Here is a 26,090-nt window from a genome sequence, read left to right as displayed (position 1 = left end):
GATATTACTACCCTTGAGGACCTCCTTTTTAAATTTCTGCCTAACTCTCTGTAATCCCCCTTCAGAGTCTCAACCTTTTCCCTTCCAATGTCGTTGGTTCCAGAAAATGACACCATCTTATTCCTCTACAAACACTGCCCCAGGTTAAATTAATATAAAACTTATATTTTAAGTTTAATCAAGAGACTTATCTCCAAAAACATATAATCAAGAAAGGATCCACTGTACTCACTACTGCAGCCTTTCTCTTGGACAGACTTAAAACAACAATTAACTTATCTGATTCTGTGCTGTGAACTTCACCCAACAGTTCCTCCAAGATTAGTTGTGAATTTCACTGTTTGTTAATTTTCCCAGCTGCACTCCGATGTCCAGCGATACACAAATTCAAACAGCAAAGGCGGTAACTGTGCAGGTTCTCTCTCTCTCTCTCTCCTGCACTGTCCTCACCATGTGCTTCCTTTGTCTGCCCTTCTCCCTTTTAAACTTCTGTTGTTTTGACTTTCTTTTTCCAAAGTTCCGAAACAATACAACAGCATATAAAACAGTAATTGTTGCTCCTGGAATTCGAGGAAATCACCTCCAGCCTCCTGTGGCAATGAATTCCACAGATTCCCCACTCTCTGGCTGAAGGAGTTTCTCCTTATCTCCTTATCTAAAAGGTCTTCCCTTTACTCTGAGGCTGTGTCTTCGGGTCTAGTCTCTCCTACTTCAGATGACCTGTTGTCTTAATTTAGCCCTTTGAACCTCTGTATCATTTTGGAAAGAGTGGTGGCTAGTGTTATCACAGGGAGCCAGTATCAGCACAGCTCAGATGGGTCCTATCCAGTGTTTGAATCAATTCAGACACCAGTACCTTCTGAAGTAACTGCATCATTGCGTTTTTCTCTCTGGTCAACCTCTCACATTCCTGGAGAGCCTGATAGCGAATCTGATTGGCTTGATTCTCTAAAGCAGAAACCTTGTCCTGTGGAACAAAGATGGAGATGATTGAGCCCATAATCCAGAAGGAACATTCCAGCGCAGCATTGAGGCAGTGCTATTGGAGCTAGCTTTACAGAGGAGTAAGGAATGAAGCTGCAGTCTCTGTCAACTCTCTTGGGAGGAGGTTAAAAATCACACAGCCAATACTTTAAAGAGGAGCAGCTATTCTGGTCAATATATATCCCTCAACCAATGGGGGATCTTATAAAAACATATAAAATTGTGAAGGGAATAGATAAGAGAAGCAGGAAAGTTGATTCCAATGGAAAGTGAAACTAGGGGCCATAGCGTCAAAACTAGGCAGAGCAGATTTCGGACAGAATTGAGGAGGAACCTCTTCACCCAAAAGTCTGTGGAATTCCCTGCCCAGTGAAGCAGTTGAGGCTTCCTTGCTGAATGTTTTTAAGTCAAAGTTGGATAGATCTTTGAACAGTAAAGGAATTAAGGGTTATGGTGAGCAGGTGGGTAAGTGGAGCTGAGTCCACAAAAAGATTAGCCGTGATCTTATTGAATGGCACATAGGTTCAAATTCAACACTGACAGATGATAAAATTTGAGTGAATAAAATTTTTGAATTAAACGTTAGTCTATTGATGACCATGGAACCATTGTTGTAAAAACCCATCCAGTTCCCTAATGCCCTTTAGGGCAGTAAATTCTTACCCAGTCTGACCTGCATGTAACACAAACCCTCGGCAACATGGCTGACTCTTAACTGATGATCCCATGAACAAATAATGAAAACGTTAATCAGGTCATATCAGGAGTAGGCCACTTGTCACCTCTGCTGTTCAGCAAGATAATTGCTAATCTTCCACCTCCATTCTACTTTCAGGCCTGATCACTGTTTCTCTCTGGTATTCAACAGATCCCTTGATCTGAATGCGGAATCAACTGAGCATTATAGCAACCCTCAACGGCAGAGGATTCAGGGATGATCCTGATGACACTGTGGGACATCACTGTTAGCATCTCATCTGGTCTCAGGGGATGCCCGAGACCTAATGGATGAGGGAACAGCGATGGATAAACTCATTAGGGGTTTGAATAGTTGTACAAATACAGGGAGTTAGTAATCAGTGGTGTATGGGCATTATGGATTATGACTAACAAACAAACGTCTCATGTAAAGGCGAGGACTTGAATTCTGTTGACTTTTTTTTGGAGTGGAACACAGGAGCAGGCTATTCAGCCCGGCAAACCTGCTCTGCCCTTCAATTGCATCACATCTGATCATCCCCTCAATGCAATTTTCCTGCACTATCCCAATATTCCTCAATGTCATTAGTGCCCAGAAATCTGCTGATCTCCATTTTGAACATACTCAAGTGACACTGCCATTTGGAGTATAGAATTCTAAGAAATCACTCCTCACTTCAATCCAAAATGGCCGACCCGTTATCCTGAGATTATTTCCCCCGGTTCTAGACTCGACAACCCATCTAAACCGTCCTCTCATGCTCTGAGAGAATTTTCTAAGTTGCAATGAGGTCCCCCTTTCATTCTTTAAGGGAACACAGAGCCAATCTCCTCGCTCTCTCCCCGTTAATTAATCCCGCATTTCCAGGGATCTACGAAGTCTTGCTGTGAATCAATTGGCCCACTGGATGTTAGACACTGTGCTTCAGAAGGTTTTGTGAAGCACTCTGGGATAATCCCCAAGACAATGTGAAGCACTGCCTACGATGAAGTCAAACCCAGGTCCCAGCTGTTCACCACCCACTGTCATTGAACCTGGAGCGAGGAGGAGGGCAGGAGGCAGGGACTTTGGCTACAGAGAGGGGCCAGTACCTTTCTCCGCATGGCACTGCGCTGGTATTCAGCCTTGTCCTGCTGGAGCTGCTGGCTCACCGTCTCCCGTTCCTCTTCCAAGCGACTCTCCTTCTCCAGCTGCTGAAACTCCAAGTCTTCAAAGAGTTTGGCTTCAGATTCGAGAGTCTCCACTTCCTAGGACAGGTCATGAGAGATTCCGTAACTAACAGCAGAGAGAAAGAACATCAAGCCTGCTGTGTCCTGCTGCTCGGCAGCAATCCTCCCGGAGGATCTTGATGTGATTCGCTTAAGACTGACTGACCACATCAAGAGCTTGACTACTCAATCTCTCTTGCTCTCTCGAACCCTCAAAAACTATTAGCAAAATATGGAGTTCATGTTTTCAACATAACTTCACAAACTTCTCAGTACAAATGGCCACAGTATATTAATAAGTAATGACAAAGCAAAGTTAAAAGCATTTATAAAAGGAGTTTCTTAATGCATTCCAACAAATTGGATCCAAAATTTAAAACAACCAAAAACAAAACCCAACAAAATGCAAGACTTATTCAATCATGCAAGTGTCATTCCAAGGTTTCCCCCAAATCTCTTGGGTTTTATGCTGTGTATGGGCGACCGTAAATACTTTATTAAACGCTTCTGATTCCAGAGTCCCTAATCGCCTTTATGTTGTGACATTGAGTACCTGGAGTCAGCTACAGTATCAGGACAGAGAGGTCATACGATCCAGAGGGAGGGAAAGCCAATGAGGTAGGAGAAACTGACCCTTTTGAGGTGGTCCTGTAACTGCTCCCTCATTGATTCAGGGCAGTTATCAAGCTGGCTCTTCAACTCATGGCAATGCGACTGTAGTCTCTGCACTTCTCTTTCCTCAGCATCAAGCTTTACCCTTTCCTGAATTTGAAAAACAAAAAAGAGAAAAAAAAAACACACTTCTCAAATCCACGCCATGCAGAAGCCTGAAGATTAGAACAGTGGTTACAGCCAAACAGGTTTGGAATAGAGAGTTGGCGATGGGTTTTGGGAGCTGGAGTAGCGAAGTTTGAGAAGAGGCCTGAGAGTAGCTAATCATCACTAAAACAATTCTGTTTCAGCTCCTGAATGCTGCACAATAGAAGGGCCGAATGGCCTACTCCAAAGTCCAAATAAAGAAAATCTAGAACCTCTGGAACATGAAGCTGATCATAGCGGCGCCATCTCAATTAGTCCCACATCCTGTAAACTTTGTCCCATTCAAGTGGTTAGCTAGCCTCACCAAAATTTACCCAACTTCACCTCTTTCAATGGGACACAAAGATTTTATAGATTAACGATTACTGCGTGGTGGGGATGTTTTTGTGTGAAGTGGTACTAATGCTTAATGTTTGCCAATGAAGTGAGTCCCTGTACATCAAGCTAATCCATCATCAGGAGCACTTTAGGAGGTCATCCTGGTCAAACAATAGAGACACAGGATTTCACTCAACAACAGGCAACTATTTACACAATGCCACCTCAAACCCAATAGTGTTTCAAATGAAGCCCCTCCATCGCAATGTCACCACGTCTGGGCAATCCCTTTTCATTCACAGTCCATTGAGAAGGAAGGTTTAATTTGTCTCATTCTATCATCTTTTGGGGGGGGGGGATTTCTCTGGAATTTTCCATTCCCCAGTTAATCCAATTTCCTTGATAAAGGCTGCCACTGACCCAAGATCTGGGCTCAGACCTGGCCAAAGGTGTATTCTTCTCTCCTAACCACAACCTCAGGCGGATTAGAGGAGAAGGTTTCCTACAACACCTTGATTGCTTTTTACCACCCATTTCAAATCTGCCCCAGCAGATCACATGACTAGCAAGGGGACAGGAAGTGTCCAACGATGATGCTCCAAATACTGAGAGGATGTTGTCATGTCCCTGAGCACTGGTATGGATTTGGAAATAGCTCACTAGCTAATAATCAGGAGCATGAATTGCAACAAAGAACTTGCAGCAAAACCTCTGGTCATTTTATTGAACCTGGGGTCAGCTACAGACTGAATTCCTGCTGACTTTCTCGCAACCTCAGCCATTCCTTCCTTCAACAGCGGCTTCAGTTTGTTTCGTGTGGTGACAGCTTTCCCTTAACTGCTTCTTCCTGATTCGCCACAACTACTCGGAAGCAGCCCATATCCAGGCTTGGGCCAATATGTGGCAAATAACACTCAGGGCACAAAAGTGCCAGCAACAGCCATCTCTAACAAGAGAGAATCTGATCATTGCCCCTTGACATTCAATTGTTTTTATCATCTCTGATTCCCCCCACTTCACTGTCAACATCCTGAGGATTACCATTGACCAGAAAATGAACACAACCAGCCATATTAATACTGTGGTTGCAGCTCGGAAACTCCCATCCTGCCTCCCAAAGCCTGTCCACCATCTACAAGGCACGAGTCAGGGGTGTGATGGAATACTCCCCATTTGCCTGGATGGGAGCAGCTCCAACAACACTCGAGAAACTCAACACTATCCAGGACAAAGCAGCCCACTTGATTGGCATCACATTCCCAAGTATTCACTCCCTCCACCACCAACACTCAGTAGCAGCAGTGCGTACTGTCTCCAAGATGCACGGCAGAAATACACCAAAGATCCTCAGACAGCACTTTCCAAACCCACTGCCACTTCCATCGAGAAGGATAAGGTCAACAGATACATGGGAACACCCATCCCTGCAAGTTTCCCTCCAAGCCACTCACCATCCTGACTTGGAAATATATCACCATTCCTTCAATGTTGCTGGGATAAAATCCTGGAGTTCCTTTCCTCAGGTTAGTGTGGGCATCCCTCCACCCCAGGAACCTCATCAGTTCAAGAAGGCAGCTCACCTCCACCTTCTCAAGGGACTTAAGAGATGGGTAATAAATGCTAGCCCAGTCTCATGAATAAATAAACTTCCATGTGGGAGGAGGTTCCACAGTCTCACTGTTCTCTGGATAAAGATGCTTCCCCTAAATGTATTAGGAGGTTTACAAGAATCTAGGTTATATTTATGCACACTCTCACAAGTGGAAACATGTTCTCTACACTGCCATACTCCTCAAGGCGAGTTGTAGAATTCCATCACTTTATATTCCAGGTTAGACTGCTTCACTGCACATGCTCTGGACATGTTGGCAAGGAAAAGGTTTGGCACAAAATGGGTTGCTCAATATCCCAGTGCTCCAGGAATATGCTGACCTCATTTCATGCCAACAATAGCCAGTAGATAAGCTCCACACTCACTTGCAAGCAACCCTTCAAAGTCTGAGGAACAATTAAACAACAAAATCTGCAGAAATCTTTTGAGTATAATACAGCCTGTGTTTACAACAGGCACCTCTCCGCACCCAGTCTTGGGGTTGGCAGGGGTGGGGGCGAAGGTGGTCAGGGTGTGTGTGAATGGTGTCTGTTATAGTCAAAGGTGTTTCAAGGAGAACCCTTTCAAACTAAGAGGAGGAGGGATTTCTTCAGCCAGACGGTGGTGTCTCTGCAGAACGCATTACTGCAGAAGGCTGTGGAGGCCAAGTCACTGAGTGTACTTAAGACAGAGACAGATAGGTTCTTGATTAGTAAAGGGGGTCAAAGGTTACAGGGAGAAGGCAGGAGAATGGGATTGAGAAACTTATCAGCCATGATGGATGGGCAGAGCAGATTTAATGGGCCAAATGGCCTAATTCTGCTCCTATATCTTATGGTTTTATAACACTGATGGTAGCGGAATTTTATCTCAATCAGCCTGTTGAGTTTTTTAAAAATTGTTCAAGTGAAGTAGGTGTTGATGGCTAGGTCCTTATTTATTACCCATCCCTAACTGCCAGGGAGAAGGTGTGGGTAGGTGACACTTAGCTAATGAGAACTAGAAAGGTCTGCCTATGAGTGAGTGGGAAAATTGCCCCCACTGGGGAATACTGATCCAGACAGACATGGAAAATTTCTGCCTCTCCGTAATCTCCTTAACCCCTACAACCATCCGAGATCTCTGTGCTCCTCCAGTTCTGGCCTCTTGAGCATCCCTGAATTTCCTCACTGCAGTACGAGCAATGATGCCCTTCAGCTGGTAATGAACTCCCTCCACAAATCTCTGCACCTCTCCAGAACTCTCCCCATCTGCTCAAAAAATTCACTGAAATCCTCAAAGCACCTTCCAAAGCCACAATCACGACCATCGAGAAGGACAAGGGCAGCAGATACATGGGGACACCACCCCGCTGCAAGTTCCCTTCCAAGCCACTCCCCATCCTGACTTGGAAATATATTACTGTTCCTTCACTGTCGCTGGGTCAGAATCCTGGAATTCCCTCCCTGAGGGCATTATGGGTCAACCCACAGCAGGTGGACTGCAGCTCACTACCACTTTCTCAAGGGGCAACTAGGGACGGGCAATGAATGCTGGGCCAGCCAGTGATGCCCCATCTGAGTGAATAAATAAAACATTTATTTATTTAAAATAAATAAAAACAGGACGGGACCGAGGAGAGATTCCACACCATAGTCAAACAGCGTGTTGATACTTGCTGTGATGGTTGCTTAGTGAACACCTCCCAGTATCTCTGGCCATGAGCCCGAGATGGTGAAAGCCTGGAGCTAGTAAAACCGGGTGAAAAACATGTGCTTTCACTAAAGTCAAAGCAGGAGTTGCTGGAGAAACTCAGTAGGTGTGGCAGCATCTGTGGAGAGAGCAACAAAGTGGGACCAGTGACCCCTCTTCAGAACGCAAATGTCAAAACATTAGCTCTGTTTCTCTCTGTGCAGATGCTGCCAGACCTGATGAGTTTCTCCGGTGATGTCTGTTTTGTTTTCTGATTTCCTGCATCCTCAGTTCTTATGCTCACACAATTGTACAACCTTACCAATCAGTGGCTGACCACTTTCACAATTTGTACCTTTGTCACTTCTCAGAAAGCAATTTACTTCCACACATTCCACTCCACTCTGACGGACATAACTGACCAAATCCAAATACACACAGTTAGTATGAGTGTTTGCGGAATCTGTCTCAGTGAGGACAAGGACTGGGAATTGGATTTGAAATTGTTGGTCCCAGGTGCCTGTATCTTCTCAAACAAAGGTCGATCAGGAGATCTGACAAAGTTTCTGGGTCACGTATTTATTGGCCATTTGGGGCAGGAGGTAGTTCATGCACCAAATCCCTTACACATCTGCTTCAATTTAAAACTTCTCCTCAATGCATTCAATTCTTCCATCTCTGTATCCTTCTTCAGTCCCACCCACCCACCAGTGTCTCTACATCCCTCACATCCTGCCCTCTTGCTCATTCATCACTTGTTTATCGATGGTCACGGTTTCTGCTCCCAAGCTCCGAAACTCTCTCCCTAAACATCCCTGCTTCCCTTCAAGACCCTCCTGAAAACATTCCTCTACCCACCAATCTCCTTTTCTCACTCAGCATTCCATTTTAGTGAATAAGCAATTCTGTATATGGCCTCAGGATGGCTTAGTATGTTAATGGCACCAGGTAATGCAAGTTACTATTGTATGGAGGTACTGGGCTGTATTAGGAAGGATCATGGAGATCCCTGGACTGCATCCAGCTGGTAATGTGCACTCAATGTCCTCTCCACTGCTCCAGTGCTGAGGGAGACATTTTCAAGGGGACAGTCAGATGTTAGGTTAGCCTGGAATTCCTAATACTCTCCGGGGGCTGGGGCAGGGAAAGTTGCTGGTCATTACATGAAGCAGGTTCGAAACACATTCACAAACAGTGTCCGCGCGCGCACACGCGCACACACACACGCTCATACACACGCGCGTACACAAACGTATACACATGTGCGCACACAAACACGCACATGCAGACACACACACAAACACGCATGTACATGCACATACACCTTAAAGATCAACAAGGCTGTCAATGTGTGGAACCACAGGAGTTGCTTCATGAGTATTTCACATCAATTTTACTGTGGAGACAGATATGGATGCAAGAGAACTGGCAGGGAAAATAAATATTGATATCTTGAAAAGTGCCCATATTACAGAGGAGGAGGTGCTGGATATTTTAAATTGCACAAAGGAGGATAAATCCCTGTAATCAGGTGTACCCTGGAACTCTGTGGGAAACTCGGGAAGTGATTGCTGGGCCCCTTGCTGAGATATTTATACCACTGATAGTCAGAGGTGAGGTGCTGGAGGTTGGCAAACGTGGTGTCACTGTTTAAGAAAGGTGGTAAGGAAAAGCTAGGGAATGATAGCTGACATCGGTGGTGGGTAAATTGTTGGAGGGGAATTCTGAGGGACAGGATTTCCATGTATTTGGAAAGGCAGGGACTGATTACGGACAGTCATCATAGCTTTGTCCGTGGGAAATCCTGTCTCACAAACTCGACTGAATATTTGGAAGAAGTAATGAAGAAGATTGATGAAGGCCTACACGTGAGTCCAGAAGCCTAACTCCCCTCGAGGGTAATTAGTGATGAAAACAAATGCAGGTCTTGGCATCGATGCCCATGTCCCCATTAATGAATAGAGAGGGTCTGTGCCTTACACCGAGAGGAGAATTGATACCTGTCTCATAACTGCCTGGAGATCTATAACAACTGCATTCTGCTTTGTAGGACTGGTTAAACATCTGAGAAACCATACTGCTGAAACACATGCTGGCTGGCCGCAATTTACCCAGGCAACTTTTCTTTTGGGTTTCATATACGAAAGATCAGACAGAAAAATGGTGTTACCCGGACTTCCCCACCTGGTTTTTGTGAAGACTGAGTGTAACAAAACTCTGCCACTCCATTAAAATAAACAAGAACTTTGGAAAGAATCTCAGGCCACTTCTTTTGTTAATTCATTTAAAGCAAGCAATTTTTGGGACTGGCCCCCCTGGCAAGACATGACGGGGGAGTGGGAGGGATTTTGTTTTCCCATCTGGTGAAGTCTCATTCATCTTCCTCTGGCCATGTCACTACGTTAGGAACAATAGCAGAAAGACGTTATAAACAACCGATGAATCTCTGACACAAATTCATCGATTCTCTCTCGGAGGTGGTGAAAGCAGTGGTCCACGAGGTAAGCTGCTTAGCAACGCGAGCGCGCACTCACACATCGCCACGGGGACATGGACCGTGCAGTCAGACGTCGTTTCAGTGGAGGGCGAGGACAATGGGGCGGGGGGGGGGGGGGGAGGTGAGGGAATGGTCTCTGTGATGTTACCACAGTTACCATAGCAGACTGGGCGATAGACAAAACATGCAGGAGGTGGGGAGGAGGAAGGAGCCATGTCAGTATCTCAAAGAGTTAACAGAGTTAGAAGGAATTAGTGCACAGAAAGTTAGAAACTGTATTTAAGCAAGAGTAAAGTGTGTCACAAAAAAAACCCTCGACTATGGTAACCCTTAAATATCAGATTGCGTTTCCCAGTTTGAGCTCGCCCTTACTTGGTGTCACTTGCTGCAGGGAGTAGGGGCTGGAATCGGAATCTCCTGTTTACTGGAGGCTGCCGCTCAGATCATATCTCCCACAACGTGACCTTCCCCCTGACAGAGGACACAAATCAGCTTCATCTGCAGCTGCATTGACCAAGGCTGCTCTCTCATTGCAGAATGTCCAAGTTCACATTCAGACCGACTGAGAGTCCACAGCATCAAAACAATTCCCAGAACAATTCACTCACTCACCAGGTCACAGCCTACAGGTGACATGGGGCTGTGAGTCAGCTGATCAGATATCTCTAAGTGTCATTACTGGAGTGTAACAACACACACTGACTCACAAAGCAACAACTGCTGCTTGTATTTGTCTTTGTGCTAACACCTCTGTAAACGAGACTTGATTGTTGCATACATTTGATTTTTTACAGATTCCCCGTCTGCTGGTCATTCTGGTCTCACTCTGTGACCACTGCACCTGTGCTAGATCCCTAGAACATCATTGGAATGACCAATCCATGCACAGAGGCTGAGGCAGTGCTGGTCAGTCAGATATTTGCTCACAGAAGTACTGCAGCTTGTTCAGAGCCCACGTTCAGGCCTTTGGACTTGAGATGATATCCAGAAACAGGATGTGATGTGTTTTGTCATTTTCTATGGGATCATTCATAAATATCTCATAGAGTTGAATTCGTGTTGAGATAGATGTTGTGACATTTATTTACAACACTAATTATTAATTAATTAATGGCCTCAATATCACAGGCTTACACACACAGTCAGGACTCTGAGTCCACTGATTGTAGTGATTGGAACAAGGTCAGCCGGGTAGATCTCATAGAAAATGGGTTCCCTGATTGGGGTTGTTAACCTGGTCCAATCAGAGAGCCCTGGCTGACAAATATAAACAGGAGTGGGCGGGGGCTTGCTGGGTCTGTATTGTCTGCACTTTTGTATGTAACGGTATTGTCTAATGTATAAATGTCATTGTCACTGTCTTGTCACACGTGGAACTGGGATTTGAGGTTTGTCCTCCTCTCCCTGTAAAATGGTTGAACGGTAGGGTTCGGGGCCTAGCTTTGCTGCTCCCCTCCCTTGTAAAACTGCTGTCTTTTGTGTACAGCTGTCAATGTTTTTTGTAAACTGTTTTGTAACTTGTTTAATAAAATATAATATAAACAGGAAAAAAAAAAAAAAAAAAATATAAACAGGAGTGGCAGAAGGTTCTGCTCACTCAAGGAGCCAGCTCTGAGCTAGCTGGGTCAGTGTCATGTACTGAACATACAATAAAGGGTGACTTGATGACGGGATGCCAGTCTTTGCGGTGATATTTCACTGATGTTACTGGATATTGCACAGACACAACTGACTGAACCCTGACTATGGGAAACAGAGAACGTGTCCAAAGGCAAGGCAATAAGGAATGTCACATATTAATAACATGTAACTGTCTTGAAAGGTACAGGTCTGTATAGTCTGGAGCATTTGTCATAATAGAATGGGATGAGTTGCCTTGATGAAGGATACAGGCAGGAGACTGGAAGAACACAGCAAGCCAGGCAGCATCAGGAGGGAGAGAAGTCAACGTTTCAGGTGTAAACCTTCTTCAGGAATGGTGGGGGAAACTGTAGATAAAAGGGATTGTGGGGGCAGGATGGTGAAGACAGGTAGAGGGTTAGTCAATGGGAGGAATGAATCCAGTTGGTGACAGGGAGGAGTGGAAGGGAGGGGGAGGGGCTGGGAAGGAAGTTGGGGTTGGGAAGGGAGGTTATTTGAAATTGGACAACTCAACATTGAGTATTCAGGGCTGTAGGCTGCCCAGGCAGAAGATAAGGTGTCGTTCCTCCAACTTGCGGTGTGGTTCATTGTGGCAATGGAGGAGGCCAAGGATGGTCATGTCGGAACGGGAGTGGGAAGGGGAATTAAGGATACATCCGATCTCTATCTCTCTGGAGAGCTGAGCTATCATTGATTGTACACAGCTGCTCCCTGAGTAGAATAAGGACAATGGCCCTTTTATCTTGGGTAACACCAGAGAGTACAGCCCGATGGACAGGCATCTGAGACACACCTGGGGAGCACAGAGCATACTCAGGCCAACTCAGCACCATCACTTGCCAGCAATATTACCACTAGTCCTCTCCAGAAAAATGGATGATTCCTGCTGGAGTGACTTCTAGAACTAACCAACATAATTTTTTTGTTTAATTGATGTAGCTAATCTCCACGGAGAGCATTATGCTAGAGAAATAATCTTGCTTTCAGCGGGAGACATCGCTCTCGCATTTGACAAGTTCTGACTGGCAGCAGTTAATGGAAGCTCATGTTTAAAAGAACTCTATTTGCATTAAAGTAGGCTGTTAATTTAAATCCTTCCATAACTCTGCTTTCCTCAAATTCATTGGCTGACAGTCATGTTAATATTTACAGAGCCCTGTTACACCTCGATTTACAGCTGATTTCCTGTCACAAATCATGATTACTGTTAGATTGCCTCTCAGTGTCAATAGCTGAGATCCCACAGGTGCAGATCATTGACCAGTATTTAACCACGCCTCTCCTCCCACAAGGGAGGAAAATTAGGAACCTGTCCCCCAAGATGAAATTGGACCAAAGGATCAGTTTCCGTGCTGTACATCTCTGTGACTCTATGAAGGTCTCGTTGCTGGTTACGGGACTCACTTGGGCCCAAAGCCCATGTGAAAATCCAGCCAATTGTGCAAATAGGACAAGATGTATGACAGAATCACAGTGGGGCAGGCAGCATCCGTTTCGATTGTAGATGGCTTTCAGGAGGGGACAGCATTTATGAATTGGTTGGGGGGTGGGTGGGTTGGAGTGCAGGGTGTTGGTTAGCTCAGTTGGCTGATTTGTGATGTGGAGTGATCTGCACCTGTGATATCTCAGCTATTGACACTGAGAAGTGATCTAACAGTAATCAAGTTCAATTCCCACACCGGCTGAGGTAACCATGAAAAACTCTCTTTCTCAATGTCTTGCCTCACCTGGGGCATAGTGACCCTCAGGCTAAAGTGCCATCAGTCATCTCTCACTGATGAGACTGGAGCCTTATGGTCTGGTAGCATTGTGGCAACATTAAACTCGGTTATCATCAATTCCAAGGGTTGCACTAATGACCTGGAGACACTGGGTCAAATCCCTTCCCCCAGCTGTTGGAGGGTGTAAATTTAAATTGTGTAGTAAATTCTCAGATCCAAGATGGTGCCTGGGAAGCTAATGGATTGTTGTGAAAACCCATTGGGTGTACTCCTGGGTTCCAAGAAGAAAATCTACCATCCTGCCCCACTGCAACATAGCCAATCTGTAAAATTCCTGATGAAGGGCTCCTGCCTGAAACATCGATTTTTCTGCTCCTCAGATGCTGCCTGACGTGCTGTGCTTTTCCAGCACCACACTAATCTTGACTCTGATCTCCAGCATCTGCAGCACCCACTTTCTCTGACTTGTAAACACTGTCTACAATGTCTTCACAACCTCCCTATCACCTTCTCAAGGACAATCAGGAATGGACAATAAATGCTGACCCAGCATTTGTTTAATCCCTTGTCCTGTGAATGAATATAAATTAAATAGAGCCAGCTAGGAATTTAACACAAAGACTCTCAGGAGCTGACAATGAGGTTTTCAACTCAATCCTTACTGTTTGTTTAATCAATCTCCTACTCTTTGTACTTGTCTTCCGGCATTATTCCAATGAAGCTGAACGCAAACTTCGGGAACCAAGCCTCAGTTTTTAAGGAGGCATTTTTGACCCTTCCAGTTTCAATATCTGTAGGTCATTGCTACCCTTCCCCTGTTTGCCAGGGAGCAGATGCCAGTAGATGTTCAGTGTCACCTTTTACATGTATTCTGGGCCCATCTTTCCCTTCCCTCCCTGTTCTATCCACAGCCTTTCAAATTTGCATTCGTTTTTGTCACTTAACCTCTCGTTCCCTTCATCCCATCTCGACCTTCCCCTTTAGTTTCTCCACCCAAATCTGCCCCTTTCATTGCTTCTGAACTTGTTTAAAATTAAATCTCTTAATCTCTGAGTATTCTGTGTGAAAGTTTAACCGTGTTTCTCCCTCTCCATCTGCTGCCTGACCTGCTGAGTGTTTCTAGCATTTGCTGGTTTTTGTTTAATCCCTGATTTAATGGAATGGAATCACAGAATGGCTCCAATATCACTTGCCAAAATCAATGTTTTTCTTTCTGTTTGAACACCTCTGCAGCTCTGTGCCTGGGGCTGAGTGGATATTATGATTCAAAGCTGCTGACAAAATAGCCTTTTGTCACTGCCTCTGAGCATGTTTAAACAGCTCCGTGATATCTGAACAGCAATGTGTCGTAGCTTGTGCTGTGAGAGATTGTTGAGGTATGATGAATACACTACACAGGAACAGGCCATTCAGTCCAAATAGTTCATGCTGGTATTTATGCTCCAGTTCAGTCTCCACACCCTATTAACCCTATTAACATATCCTCCCATCCTTCCTTCCTGCATGTACTTATCCAGCTACCCTGTAAATACATTCCTTAACTATTCACCTCAGTCACTTATCTATGGAAGCGGGTTCCACATTATACCCATCCTCTGGAGAAAGACATCTCTCCTGAATTCCTGACTGGATTTATTAAGGACCGTCTGACCTTTTTCTGACCCCTAGGCAAAAGTGGGGACTGCAGATGCTGGAAATCAGACTCTAGGTTAGAGTGGTGCTGGAAAAGCACAGATGGTCAGGCAGCATCCGAGGAGCAGGAAAATCGATGTTTTGGGCAAAAGCCCTTCATCAGGAATGAGGCTGACAGCCTCTGGGGTGGAGAGATAAATGGCAGGGGGTGGGGCTGGGGAGAAGGTAGCAAAGTGTACAATGGGTGAATGGGGGTGGGGATGAAGGTGATAGGTCAGAGAGGAGGAAGATTGGCAGGTAGGACAGGTCATGAGGATGGTGCTGAGCTGGCAGGTTGGAACTGGGGTAAGGTGGGGGGAGGGGAAATGAGGAAACTGGTGAACTGGTGATTACAGACAATGCCTCACCTCTCCTAAGTTGAGGAATACAATGATCAGCAGTCAGATGTTTATTCAACATCAGGTCAAATGTACCTGTCACCGGTGTGTCTACCACTCTCACTGTGGTTTTACACAAACAGGAGCACAGACACTCACAAGTCCTGGCATTAACATGAGATAATGTTTATTTTGAGCCACAGTGTATGGGATCACTCTCAAGCTCAGATCTGAATGAGACAAAATGAATCAATATCAAAGAGTTGCTGTTACTGTCTGATGTGCAATTACAAAATTTGTCCCTGTCATTTTGTCACAGCTCCTTATCGTTACAGTCTTAGGGCCAGGAGCTGCTAAAACACCACACTGCTGCTGGTCTGGATCGTGGCCATGGGCTGGAACATTACCCTCCTCATTGATCAGCCATTGAAGTCAGAGAGCGGAAGAAAGGACCGCCGTGCTGTCACGTCATCAAAACGAGCAGATTCGACAGCAACAAGAACAGAAACGTTGCTGGAAAAGCTCAGCAGGTCTGGCAGCATCTGTGAAGAGAAATCAGAGTTAACCTTTCAGGTCCAGTGACCGGAGCAGAAGCATTAACTCTGATTTCTCTCCACCAATGCTGCCAGACCTGCTGAGCTTTTCCAGCAACGTTTCTGCTTCTGATTTACAGCATCCGCAGTTCTTTCGGTTTTTATCAAGATGTGATAGCAACTTGGTTACTCTGATGTTTGTTGGTCCAATTATTGGTGTAAATGAGAATCCTTTTAAAAATGAGCCAGGACCTACTCCAGGTATAATTGAGAGCAGCTGCTGTGCATTGGAGAGATGTTTTTTTAATGGGGCTGGTTTTGGGGCCCTCTTGACGCGCAGTGGTAGTGTCCTTACCTCTGGACCGTGAGGCCCAGGTTCAAGTCCCACCTGCTCCATTGGTGCGTAATAACATCTCTGAACAGGTTGATGGGAAAATAGGTTAAATAAAAAATATGAAAGAGCTGGCTTTATGCACAGTGGTAGTGTGCCTATCTCTGAGCCAAGAGGCCTGAGTACAACTTCCACTTGCACCAGAGAAGTGTAATAAGATTTCTGAACAGGTTGATAGAGAAAAGGGCTGTTTTTCTGCAGTAAGGGGAGTGGTTTGGGAAGAAGCGAGAGTAGGTTGGAGTTTATATCGAACTGTGAAATGCACAGAAACAACTTGTGGAAGGTAGACCCTTGCTCGCTTTTGGGACACCTAACAATATAACATCCAAGTTTCCCTCGAAAAGCAAACTGAACTGTCTCCCCTAACGGTGAGGGAGCTGACATCAGGTAAGCTCCACATCTCTGCATCTTGAAGAAATAATGAGAAAAGATTAGAGAGAGAGGGGAGAGAGAGAAGAGAGACAGCGAGAGACCTGGGTGAAAATGGGCTTTACCTTCTCTTTCTCTCTCTGGATGTTGCTCTCCAACTCCGAGAGTTTTTCCTCCAACTGCGCAATGATTTCCTGCTCCTGCCGGATTTGAGCAACTTCCGATTCCCGCTCTCCCTGAAGCAGAGCTCGCTCCATCTCCGCCTGCGGTGAATGGCACACAACCACAGTTACATAGCGCCTGGCACATCCTCGGGGGCTTCCTGAGTGATTTACATCCAGCAACGGACAATCCTCCTTCCTCCACACCCCCACATCACCCGCCCAAGGGTTAAAGCTGTTGTAAAGCAGGAAACACAGCAGCCTAAATTATGCACAGCAAGATCCCACAGGGAGAGGGGCAATGCTGTAAGATAGATCGCGACAAAGTTCGTTCCAACATTTATGTCGATTCAAAGGGAAGCTCTAAGCCTGAGAATGTTGGATTGCCACCCTTCCAGAATGTTCCTGGAGTCTCCATCAGTCAAAGGTTAAAGTGCAGGTCACAGCTGCAGGGAAAACCTGGCAGAAAAAGCAGTGCAGCATTTGCCAAAACTGTAACTTCTGTTCATTTCATTCAAACACTTTCATTTCCTTATTGATTAAAACATGGGCTGTAAAAGGTAGTTCACTAACAAGGACTTACATTTATACATTGCCTTTTCCCCATGGCCAAATTAATCTAAAAATGTACGGTCTGGGAGGTTGAGGAGTCACAGACCGCTGGAAAAGCACAGCAGGTCAGGCAGCATCCGAGGAGCAGAAGAATCGACGTTTCGGGCATAAGCCCTTCAAACCCTTGTCAGCGTTTCGGAGAGACCATTCCCTTTGCAACTCCTTTGTCAGATCCATGCCCCCCACCAGCCCACCCCACTCCCAGCACCTTCCCCTGCCACTGCAGGGAGTGCAAAACCTGCACCCACACCTCCCCCCTCACCTCTGTCCAAGGCCCCAAGGGATCCTTCCACATCTGACAGAAATGTACCTGTACCTCCACCAATGTCATTTACTGTATCTGTTGCACCCGATGTGGTCTCCTCTACATTGGGGAGACTGGACACCAACTTGCGGATCGTTTCAGAGAACATCTCTGGGACACCCACACCCACCAACCCCACCTCCCTGTGGCTGAACACTTCAACTCTCCCACCCACTTCACCAAGGACATGCAGGTCCTGTGCCTCCTCCATCGCCAAACCCTTACCACCCGACCCCTGGAGGAAAAACGCCTCATTTTCTGCCTTGGGACCCTGCAACCACATGGGATCCATGTGGATTTCACCCGTTTCCTCGTTTCCCCTCCCCCCACCTTATTCCAGGCCCAAGCTTCCAACTCGGCACCGCCCTCTTGATCCTGTCCATCGTTTTCCCACCAATCCACTCCACCCTCCTCTCTGACCTATCACCTTCTCCCTCGCCTTCATCCACCGATTGCATTCTCAGCTCCCTTCCCCCCAGCCCCCGCCCCCCCTTCCATTTATCTCTCAGCCCCCTGGGCCCACAAGCCTCATTCCTGAAGAAGGGCTTATGCCCGAAACGTCGACTCTCCTGCTCCTCGGATGCTGCCTGACCTGCTGTGCTTTTCCAGCACCACATTCTCAACTCTGATCTCCATCATCTGCAGTCCCCAATTTCTCCTGGAGACACAGACCGAATCAGTGCAGGTTTGCAAGATTCCCTCGGAATACCAGGTACAGGAGAGCGAGGTCTACAGAAACACTGGGTTCAGCTCCCACACTGTAAAATGTATGAGCAGCAAGAGGCCATTCAGCCCGTCAAGGTTGCTTCACCATTGAAGGAGATCAGGGCTGATCTGATAATGCTCAAGTTGGGTTGCTGCAGTTGGTAATTTTAAAAGGGAAGAAATGTGGGAAATGTCCCCAGATGGTCCCAGATACTACTGGAGCAGGTGCTCCTCCTTCCTCCACAGCAGCACTGGTGACAGGGCTAGTATAAGGCAGTTGGCCTGAATGGGTAAATCTGAAGTCCCACCCACTGAGGTGTAAATTGTCTATCTCTGGGCGGAGCTAATCAGCTCTAATTGATAGCGCAGTTGATCTATTTTGTTCCTCTATCTCTACTGTTAACATCCATGTCATTTAAGTTAGCTTGGTATCTCTTAGGAGATAACCATTTCTTCGATTAGGTTAACGTAGTTATCTCTACTGTTACTTCCTTTATTTAACAATGAACCTTTCTTGTTCCTGAAGAACGGGCCTCTTTTGACCACACTTGCACGTGGTCATCTGTCCCCAGTTAGTATTAGTAATCCCTAGACCAGTGCTAGAATACAGCTTGGTAAGATTCCTGTTGGTCCAGATGCACAAACGAGATCTGAGCAGAGGCCGGAGCCATCTGAAGATGTCTGTTATTACGGTGGGTTGGTCAGGTGGGCACCCCAGCACCATGCCATCTCTGACCCATGGGTGACACCCTGGCCCAGACACCATTTGAGATCCTTCAGTGGCAAGTTAATGCTCAGCGAAGACCCTCATCCTGTCACCGTGAATATTAAGTGAGACAGGTGTTGGCATCATGGTTTTGTCACTGGGCAAGGAACCCTGAGACCCAGGTTAATGGTCTTGGCACGTGGGTCTGAATCCAACACAGCAGATGGTGAAAGTTGAATGAATGAAAATCCAGCATTAAACAGCCAACCCGATGGTAATCATTGCTGTTCAGAAACCCACCCAATTCACTAATGGCTTCTTTTGGAAAGGGAATCTGTGCCATTCTCACCTACAGTGACCCACAGCAATGTGTTTGACTCTTAACTGCCCTCTGAAGTGGCCCTAGCTAGCCACTCTGTTCAAGGGGTAATTAGGGATGGGCAATAAATGTTGGCCTTGTCAATGGAGCCCATGTGCGCCGGATGAACAAAAAGTAATTAACCCAGAGATTGGCATTCTGGGAGGGAAACCAATTGGAGCTAGATTGTGGTGAGAGCCCCATGGTGTGGTTGGAAGAGGAGAGTCACTTGTTCAAAGGGAGTGCCCTACTGAGAGGCGTGGCGCTGGGAGGTGAACTATCCCCACTCCTGCCCTTATGGGGTGGCACAGAGTGGTTAGCACTGCTGCCTCACAGTTCCAGGGATCCGGGTTCAACTCCATTGTCGGGTGACCGTCTGTGTGGTGTTTGCACTTTCTCCCCGTGACTGCACGGGTTCCCATCGGATGCTACGGTTTCCTCCCACAGTCCAAAGATGTGCAGGTTACGATGGACTGGTCGTGGGGAATTGTCCCATAGTGTTCAAGGGTGGGCAGGCTCGGTGGGATTAGCCATGGGAAACACAGGGATTACAGGGATTGGGTAGAGGAATGGATCTAGGGGGGAACGCTCTTTGGAGGATTGACCAATGGGCCGAATGGCCTGTTTCCACACTGTAGGGATTTTATGATTCTTACTGCCAACTTGCCCAACTCAGGCCCCTCCAGCCTGCAATTCCCCAGCTGTAGCGGTGGGTTGCTCAACAATCCTGAGCCCCTCCGTGAGGGGCTGTGCCATCAGCTGACACAGCCCCCAGTGCCAGCTCTGGGGGGTTTCACTCCTGCCAAAATGGCCCTCAATCAGCTAGTGACTGACGTAGCTTCTCCAAAAAGCACAATGTGAGACACCTGTCAACTCTCCCAGCCACCACTCCACCCCCATGCCTCTCGAACAATGATCACTCAAGGATTCTGTTTGTTCTACAATTGGCCGCAGGGAGGCAGTGTCGCTGGAGGATGGACCAATGACTGGGGGAGGGGGAAGAGATGTCTCAAGATGGGATGCCATGTGATGGAGCCTCCAGGAACCTTGACAGAGGTGGGACCCCTAGAAATTAAATATTAAAAAAAAACACAGAGACCTGGGTCAGGGGGAAATTTTACCACCTGCCTGAAGGTGAACTGCAAAATACAATGGAAGACACAGAGCTGAGTAAAATGGGACTAATCCCCGCACCTCGTGATTGGATTCCTCAAGTTGTTGATCAAGTTCTTTAATCCTCTGCTTGAGTTCGTCCACAGACGCGAGGATTCGGAGTCTCTGCTCCTCCAGGTAGACAGCCTGCTGGACTGAGTGACTGCTCGCAGAATCTTCATGCTGTTTACATTGAGACATAACCAAGACTGAGAGGACGGAAAGGAAAACAAAACCAAGACAGCAGCTCGGATAGATTCTCACAGCGCGGAACAGGGGCCCTTCAACCCATCACAGCTGTTCTAGCTCACGGGAATATTCTATCAGGTTAAAGCCACTCACCTGCTCACTCCTCATAACCCTGAAAACAATTCCTTCAACACCTCTTTTGTAATTCCCTCCTTAACAATCCTGTTGAATCTACCCCCTTTCAAGTAGTGCATTACAGATCAAAATGACTCCCTGTGTAAGAAAAGGCTTTCCTCTGTCATTTATCTTAAATTCGAGCCCTTCGGTTAGCACTGCTGCATTTTCAGCTCTTTTAACTCTCCAGCCCAATCTCCCTCTGGCCATTTTATTTTATTATTCACTGACAGTACCTGGGCTCTGCTGGATGATAGCATTTACTGGCAGTCCTGATTGCACTGTCTCCTACAACACTGCAACGAAGGTTAATGAAAGCCTGGTGCTCTGGGCCTCTTACTATGGACAATGAATGTTATCTAAGATTATAAAGAGGTCTTGATTGATTGGGTCAATGGGTTGAGGACTGGCAGATGGACTTTAATTTGGATAAATGGTGGCTCAGTGGTTAGCACTTCCGCCTCACAGCACCAGGAACCTGGGTGGGTTCGATTTCATCCTCGGGCGACTGTGTGAAATTTGCACATTCTCCCCATGTCTTTCCTCCCACAATCCTGAGATGTGCGGGTCAGGTGAATTGGCCGTGCTAAATTGCCTGTGGTGTTCAGGGATGTGTAGGTGAGATGTGTTAGTCAGGGGTAAATGTAGAGGAATGGGTCTGGGTGGGTTACTCTTCGGAGGGCCGGTATGGACTTGTTGGGCCGAAGAGCCTGTTTCCATGCTGTAGGAATTGTCATTCAAATGCAAGGTATTGTATTTTGGTAAAACAAACAACAGCAGGACTTATACAATTAAAAGTAGGGCCTTGGGATCTCCAACATCTGCAGTCCTGACTCTCTCCTTGGGTAGTGTTGGAGAACAGAAAGGCCTAGGGGTTCAGGTACATAATTCTTTGAAATCTGCATTACAGGTAGACAGGGTGGGTAAGAAGGTGTTTAGCACACTTGCGTTCATTGCTCAGCCCTTTGAGTACAGGAGTTGGGGTGTCATGTTGAGGTTGTACAGGACATTGGTGAGCTCTCTCCTGGAGTACCGTGTGCAGTTCTGGTCGCTCAGTTATGGGAAGGATATTATTAAGCTGGAGAAGATTCTGAACAGATTTACCAGGATGTTGCCAGGAATGGAAGTTTTGAGTTATTGGGAGAGGCTGGATAGGTTCGAACTCTTTCACTGGAGCGCAGGAGGTTGAGGTTTTTAAAGAGGTTTTTAAGATCATGAGGGGTATAGATAAGGTGAATGGCAGGTGCCTTTTTCCAAGAGTTGGGGAGTTTTCAAGACCGGGGGCATATTTTTAAGGCAAGGGGAGAAAGATTTTAAAAAGACATGAGAGGCAAAGTTTTTACACACAGAGTGGTCTGTGTGTGGAATAAACTTCCAGAGGAACTGGTGGATGCAGGTACAGCCACAACATTGAAATAGACAGTTGGATAAGCACAGTCGGTCAGTGGTTAGCACTGCTGCCTCACAGCACCAGAGACCCGGGTTCAATTCCCACCTCAGGCGACTGACTGTGTGGAGTTTGCACATTCTCCCCGTGTCTGCGTGGGTTTCCTCCGGGTGCTCTGGTTTCCTCCCAGAGATGTGTAGGTCAGGTGGATTGGCCATGGTAAGTTGCCCAGAGTGTCCAGGGATGCGTAGGTTAGGCGCATTAGTCAGGGGTAAATGGAGGATAATAGGGTGGGGGAATGGGTGTGGGTGGGATATTCTTTGGAGGGTCACCGTGGACTTGTTGGGCCGAGGGGCCTGTTTCCACACTGTAGGGATTCTATGATACATGAATAGGAAAGGTTTGGCGGGATATGGGCCAGGAACAGGCCGGTGGGACTAGCTTACTTTGCGATTATGGTTGGCGTGGACTAATTGGATTGTAGGCAAAAGTGAGGACTGCTGATGCTGGAGATCGGAGTCTAGATTAGAGTGGTGCTGGAAAAGCACAGCAGGTCAGGCAGCATCCGAGGAGCAGGAAAATCGATGTTTCGGGCAAAAGCCTTTCATCCAGCTTCAGTTCTGATGAAGGGCTTTTGCCCGAAACGTCGATTTTCCTGCTCCTCGGATGCTGCTTTACTTGCTGTGCTTTTCCAGCACCACTCTAATTGGACTGTAGGGTTTGTTTCCATGCTGTATGACTCTATGACTCCTTATAATCTTCCTAACTCATACAATTTCTGCTCCCATTGTTTTTAAGAAGAGCAGCCAATGCTCCTAATGTTTCTTATTTTATTCTGTTCAGTTCTCCTTGGCACTGCTTTGATTTCTTGTCTTGTGCTCATTGGTCTGTCAGCATTGTCACTTCATTTAACCTGCCATCCTCACGTATACTTGCTCCTCCCTTCCCCCTTCACCTGGAAACCTCTCTCGGTGCCTTTTGCACCGCTCAGGCGAACACTTTAACAGATGTGGCAAGTGCTGGAGAAACTCAGCAGGTCTGGCAGTGTTTGTGGAGAGAAACAGAGATAATGTCAGAACTGAACAAGTGTGTTAAAGGTCTTGAAGCATGATCTCTGTTTCTCTCTCTCCACAGGGGCTGCTAAACCTGCTGAGTTTCTCCAGGACAGTCAGTGTTTGTTTCAGATTACCAGCATCTGTAGTGTTTTTGCTTTTAATTTATCAGGTGGAAGGTTATTGATCTGACACATTAACTCTCTCTCTCTCTTTCCACAGGGGTTGCCTGATCCACCCAGTATTTCTAACAATGTCTGATTTTGCCCCAGTAAAAACTAAAAGAACAGCAGATGCTGGAAATCAGAAACAAGAACAGAGTTCTGAGCAAGGATTACCGGACCTGAAACCTTTATGCTGGCTTTTCTCCGCAGATGCAGCCAGACCTGCTGACCTTTTCCAGCAATTTCTGTTTGAACCCGGTGTGGTAGGGCACCTCACTGAGCTCCAAAACTGATTTGTTCCCGTGCGCTTTATAAAGCAATAGCTGCCTCACTCTCCCTCAGGAAAGCTGGAAGTGTCGCAGAAACAGGTTTGGTTTTTCTGTCTCCTTCCTACCTCATGGTGCGTGCTCTCGGTGCTGCTGCACTCCTCCTTCAGGTTCTCCTCCTCCGACCTCTCCAGAGCCTCTCGTGGTTTCTGAGGGTTGGGTTCGGCCACCTGCTCCCTGAACCCTTTGCCCGTCCCACTGCGCTCCATCGAGGTGCCCCTGCTGCTAACGTTGGTGGTGCTGGTGGGAGCAGAGTCCGCCACTCTGGGGTAGAATCCCTGCTCTTCGATGTGGAGCTGCTCACTGTGCGGGGTCATCCTGCCCATGTCGGGGCCACTGGACACATCAGTCTTGGTGTACTCCGCACACAGGTTCAGGATGGTTTCAAGACGCTGTCGCTCCTGCAGGATAAGAGATAAAGAGATAAAGAGCTGAGACCTGGGATGTGTTGCCCCCTCACACACACAGAAAATAGAATCTCTGCAGTGCAGAAAGAGGCCATTTGGCCCATCCAGTCTGCACCAACCCTCCAAAGAACATCATGCCCAACCCAGATCCCTACCCTATCCCTGCATTTTCCATGGCCAACCCACCTAGCCTGTGCATTCCTGAACACTATGGGTAATTTCCCTTGGCCAATTCACCCAACCTACACATCTTTGGACTGTGGGAGGAAACTGGAGCACCCGGAGGAAACCCATACAGACAAGGGGAGAATGCGCAAACTCCACACAGACAGTCACCCGAGGCTGAAATCGAACCTGGGGACCCTGGTGCTGTGAGGCTGCAGAGCTAACCACTGAGCCACCCCTTAAGAACAAATTAAATGAAAAAATTGACAATACAAGCAGCTCTCTGGAGTGGCAGAGACATGACTTGGAGGCTTTTAATACCATGGACAGAGGGTGCATAAAGGGTTAAATAAGATCATACAAGCAGGGAGAGGCCATTCGGTCCATTGTACCTGCTCTGCTATTCAGTGACCTCACACAGGACTGAACTGATTGGGGCTGATTTCAATTTTCCCACCTGTCCCTCAAAATCCACAACTCCCTTTGTGATCAAAAATCTAACTCAGTGTTGAATATATTCTCAAAGACCCAATCTCCCCTGCTGTCTGGGAAAAGGAATTCCAAACACCAGAAACCTTCGGAAAGGTAATTCCCCCTTTATCATCACTGTAAGTGATGTCCTGGTCAACATCCCACCCTCAGTTAAAGCCAGTAACAGGAAAACGGAATTGCTGCAGTTTGTGAGACCATTTGACCCCTCCCTGTGCTGGCCCTTTGAAGGACCAATCTAATTAGTCCCACTTCTTCTTTCCTGAGAGACCTGACACTCTTCTCTTCCTTATATTTACCCAATTCCCTTTTGAATATTACATCAAAATCTCCTTCACTGCCTTTCAGCCGGAACTTGCCGGAACCCGTTGTGTGAACACAAGTCCCTCTGTTTTGACAGCACCCCCTCCAGATTATGAGGCCTGTACTCAGCACACAGCCTGCACTGTTAGACCTGCACAGTAACATGCTGCTGACTCAGAATCTCTAAACACAACTCGATGTTTTTGTGAACAAACTGTGTCCAAAGAAAATCTTTCATCAGGTGAACAGTCTTGGTTACGTTCATTTCACACTTTCTGAGTCACAAGTGTTTACTGATCAGTCTGTACGGAGCTCTATCTGCACTGAACAAACAGAGGTACATACGTAGTATTGACTTATTTCTGAACTCCTCATTGTCCTTCCCCTGTTATGTTCATTGGCAGCTGTTTTCAGAATCAATCAGCCACTGAACAACAACAATAATTTGCATTTAAATGGAGCCTTCACTAAGGTATTTCACAAGAGCTGTCTCAAATGAAATTTTACATCAAGTCCCATAAAGAACTCTGACGGCAGGTTCAGGTGGTCGGTTTCATGGAGGGTTTTAAGAGAAGAGGAGAGTGGTGGGTGGGTTGAGTGAGGTTATTGGTCATGGTCACTGAAGGTAAGGTGTAGCAAAGAAAATACAGAAATTGACCTGCATTAGAGAAGCGCCAAAAGTCTGGGATGGGGTCTGGAGCAAACAGGGTCATGGAGGGATCTGAACACAAGGATGAGAATAGAAATGGGGCAGAGGTATGATGGGTTTTGGTGGAGCTCCTGTTTATAGACAGTGGGAAATGGAGACCAGTCTGGAGGCAGTCGGAGTTACATTGTTAGTAGTCGCTAAGGTGAATGGTAGAGATTTATTGAAGGAGAAGTATAATAAACACACACAACAGAGGAACAAAGCAAAGGGCACGTGGGATGAGGCTGCACTGTAATCTCAATGTAGCAAACACCAGCTGGGCCGAATGGCCTGTT

The 26,090-nt window shown here is 46.6% G+C and overlaps 1 protein-coding gene across 21 annotated transcripts in view; it reads right to left on the bottom strand.

Annotated features, from left to right (window-relative positions):
• The window catches only part of phldb1b (pleckstrin homology-like domain, family B, member 1b), a 372,433-nt gene that overhangs the window by 79,085 nt on the left and 267,258 nt on the right, over positions 1–26,090 (bottom strand). For 19 of the 21 annotated variants that reach the window (XM_043676461.1, XM_043676462.1, XM_043676471.1 and 16 more), the window contains 6 exons: positions 23,811–24,143; positions 20,493–20,633; positions 16,578–16,715; positions 3,526–3,654; positions 2,776–2,931; positions 857–967 (listed from right to left, as the gene is read on the bottom strand). In XM_043676461.1, coding sequence (XP_043532396.1) covers positions 857–967; positions 2,776–2,931; positions 3,526–3,654; positions 16,578–16,715; positions 20,493–20,633; positions 23,811–24,143 — 1,008 coding nt within the window. The remainder of the gene's footprint in view (positions 1–856; positions 968–2,775; positions 2,932–3,525; positions 3,655–16,577; positions 16,716–20,492; positions 20,634–23,810; positions 24,144–26,090) is intronic. The other 2 variants (XM_043676470.1, XM_043676483.1) reach the window with 1 other exon arrangement.

The sequence above is a fragment of the Chiloscyllium plagiosum genome, chromosome 35, assembly GCF_004010195.1.
Source record: "Chiloscyllium plagiosum isolate BGI_BamShark_2017 chromosome 35, ASM401019v2, whole genome shotgun sequence".
Classification (NCBI taxonomy): Eukaryota; Metazoa; Chordata; class Chondrichthyes; order Orectolobiformes; family Hemiscylliidae; genus Chiloscyllium; species Chiloscyllium plagiosum.
The sequence above is the reverse complement of the archived record's forward strand: the minus strand, read 5'-3'. Positions and strand labels throughout refer to the sequence as shown.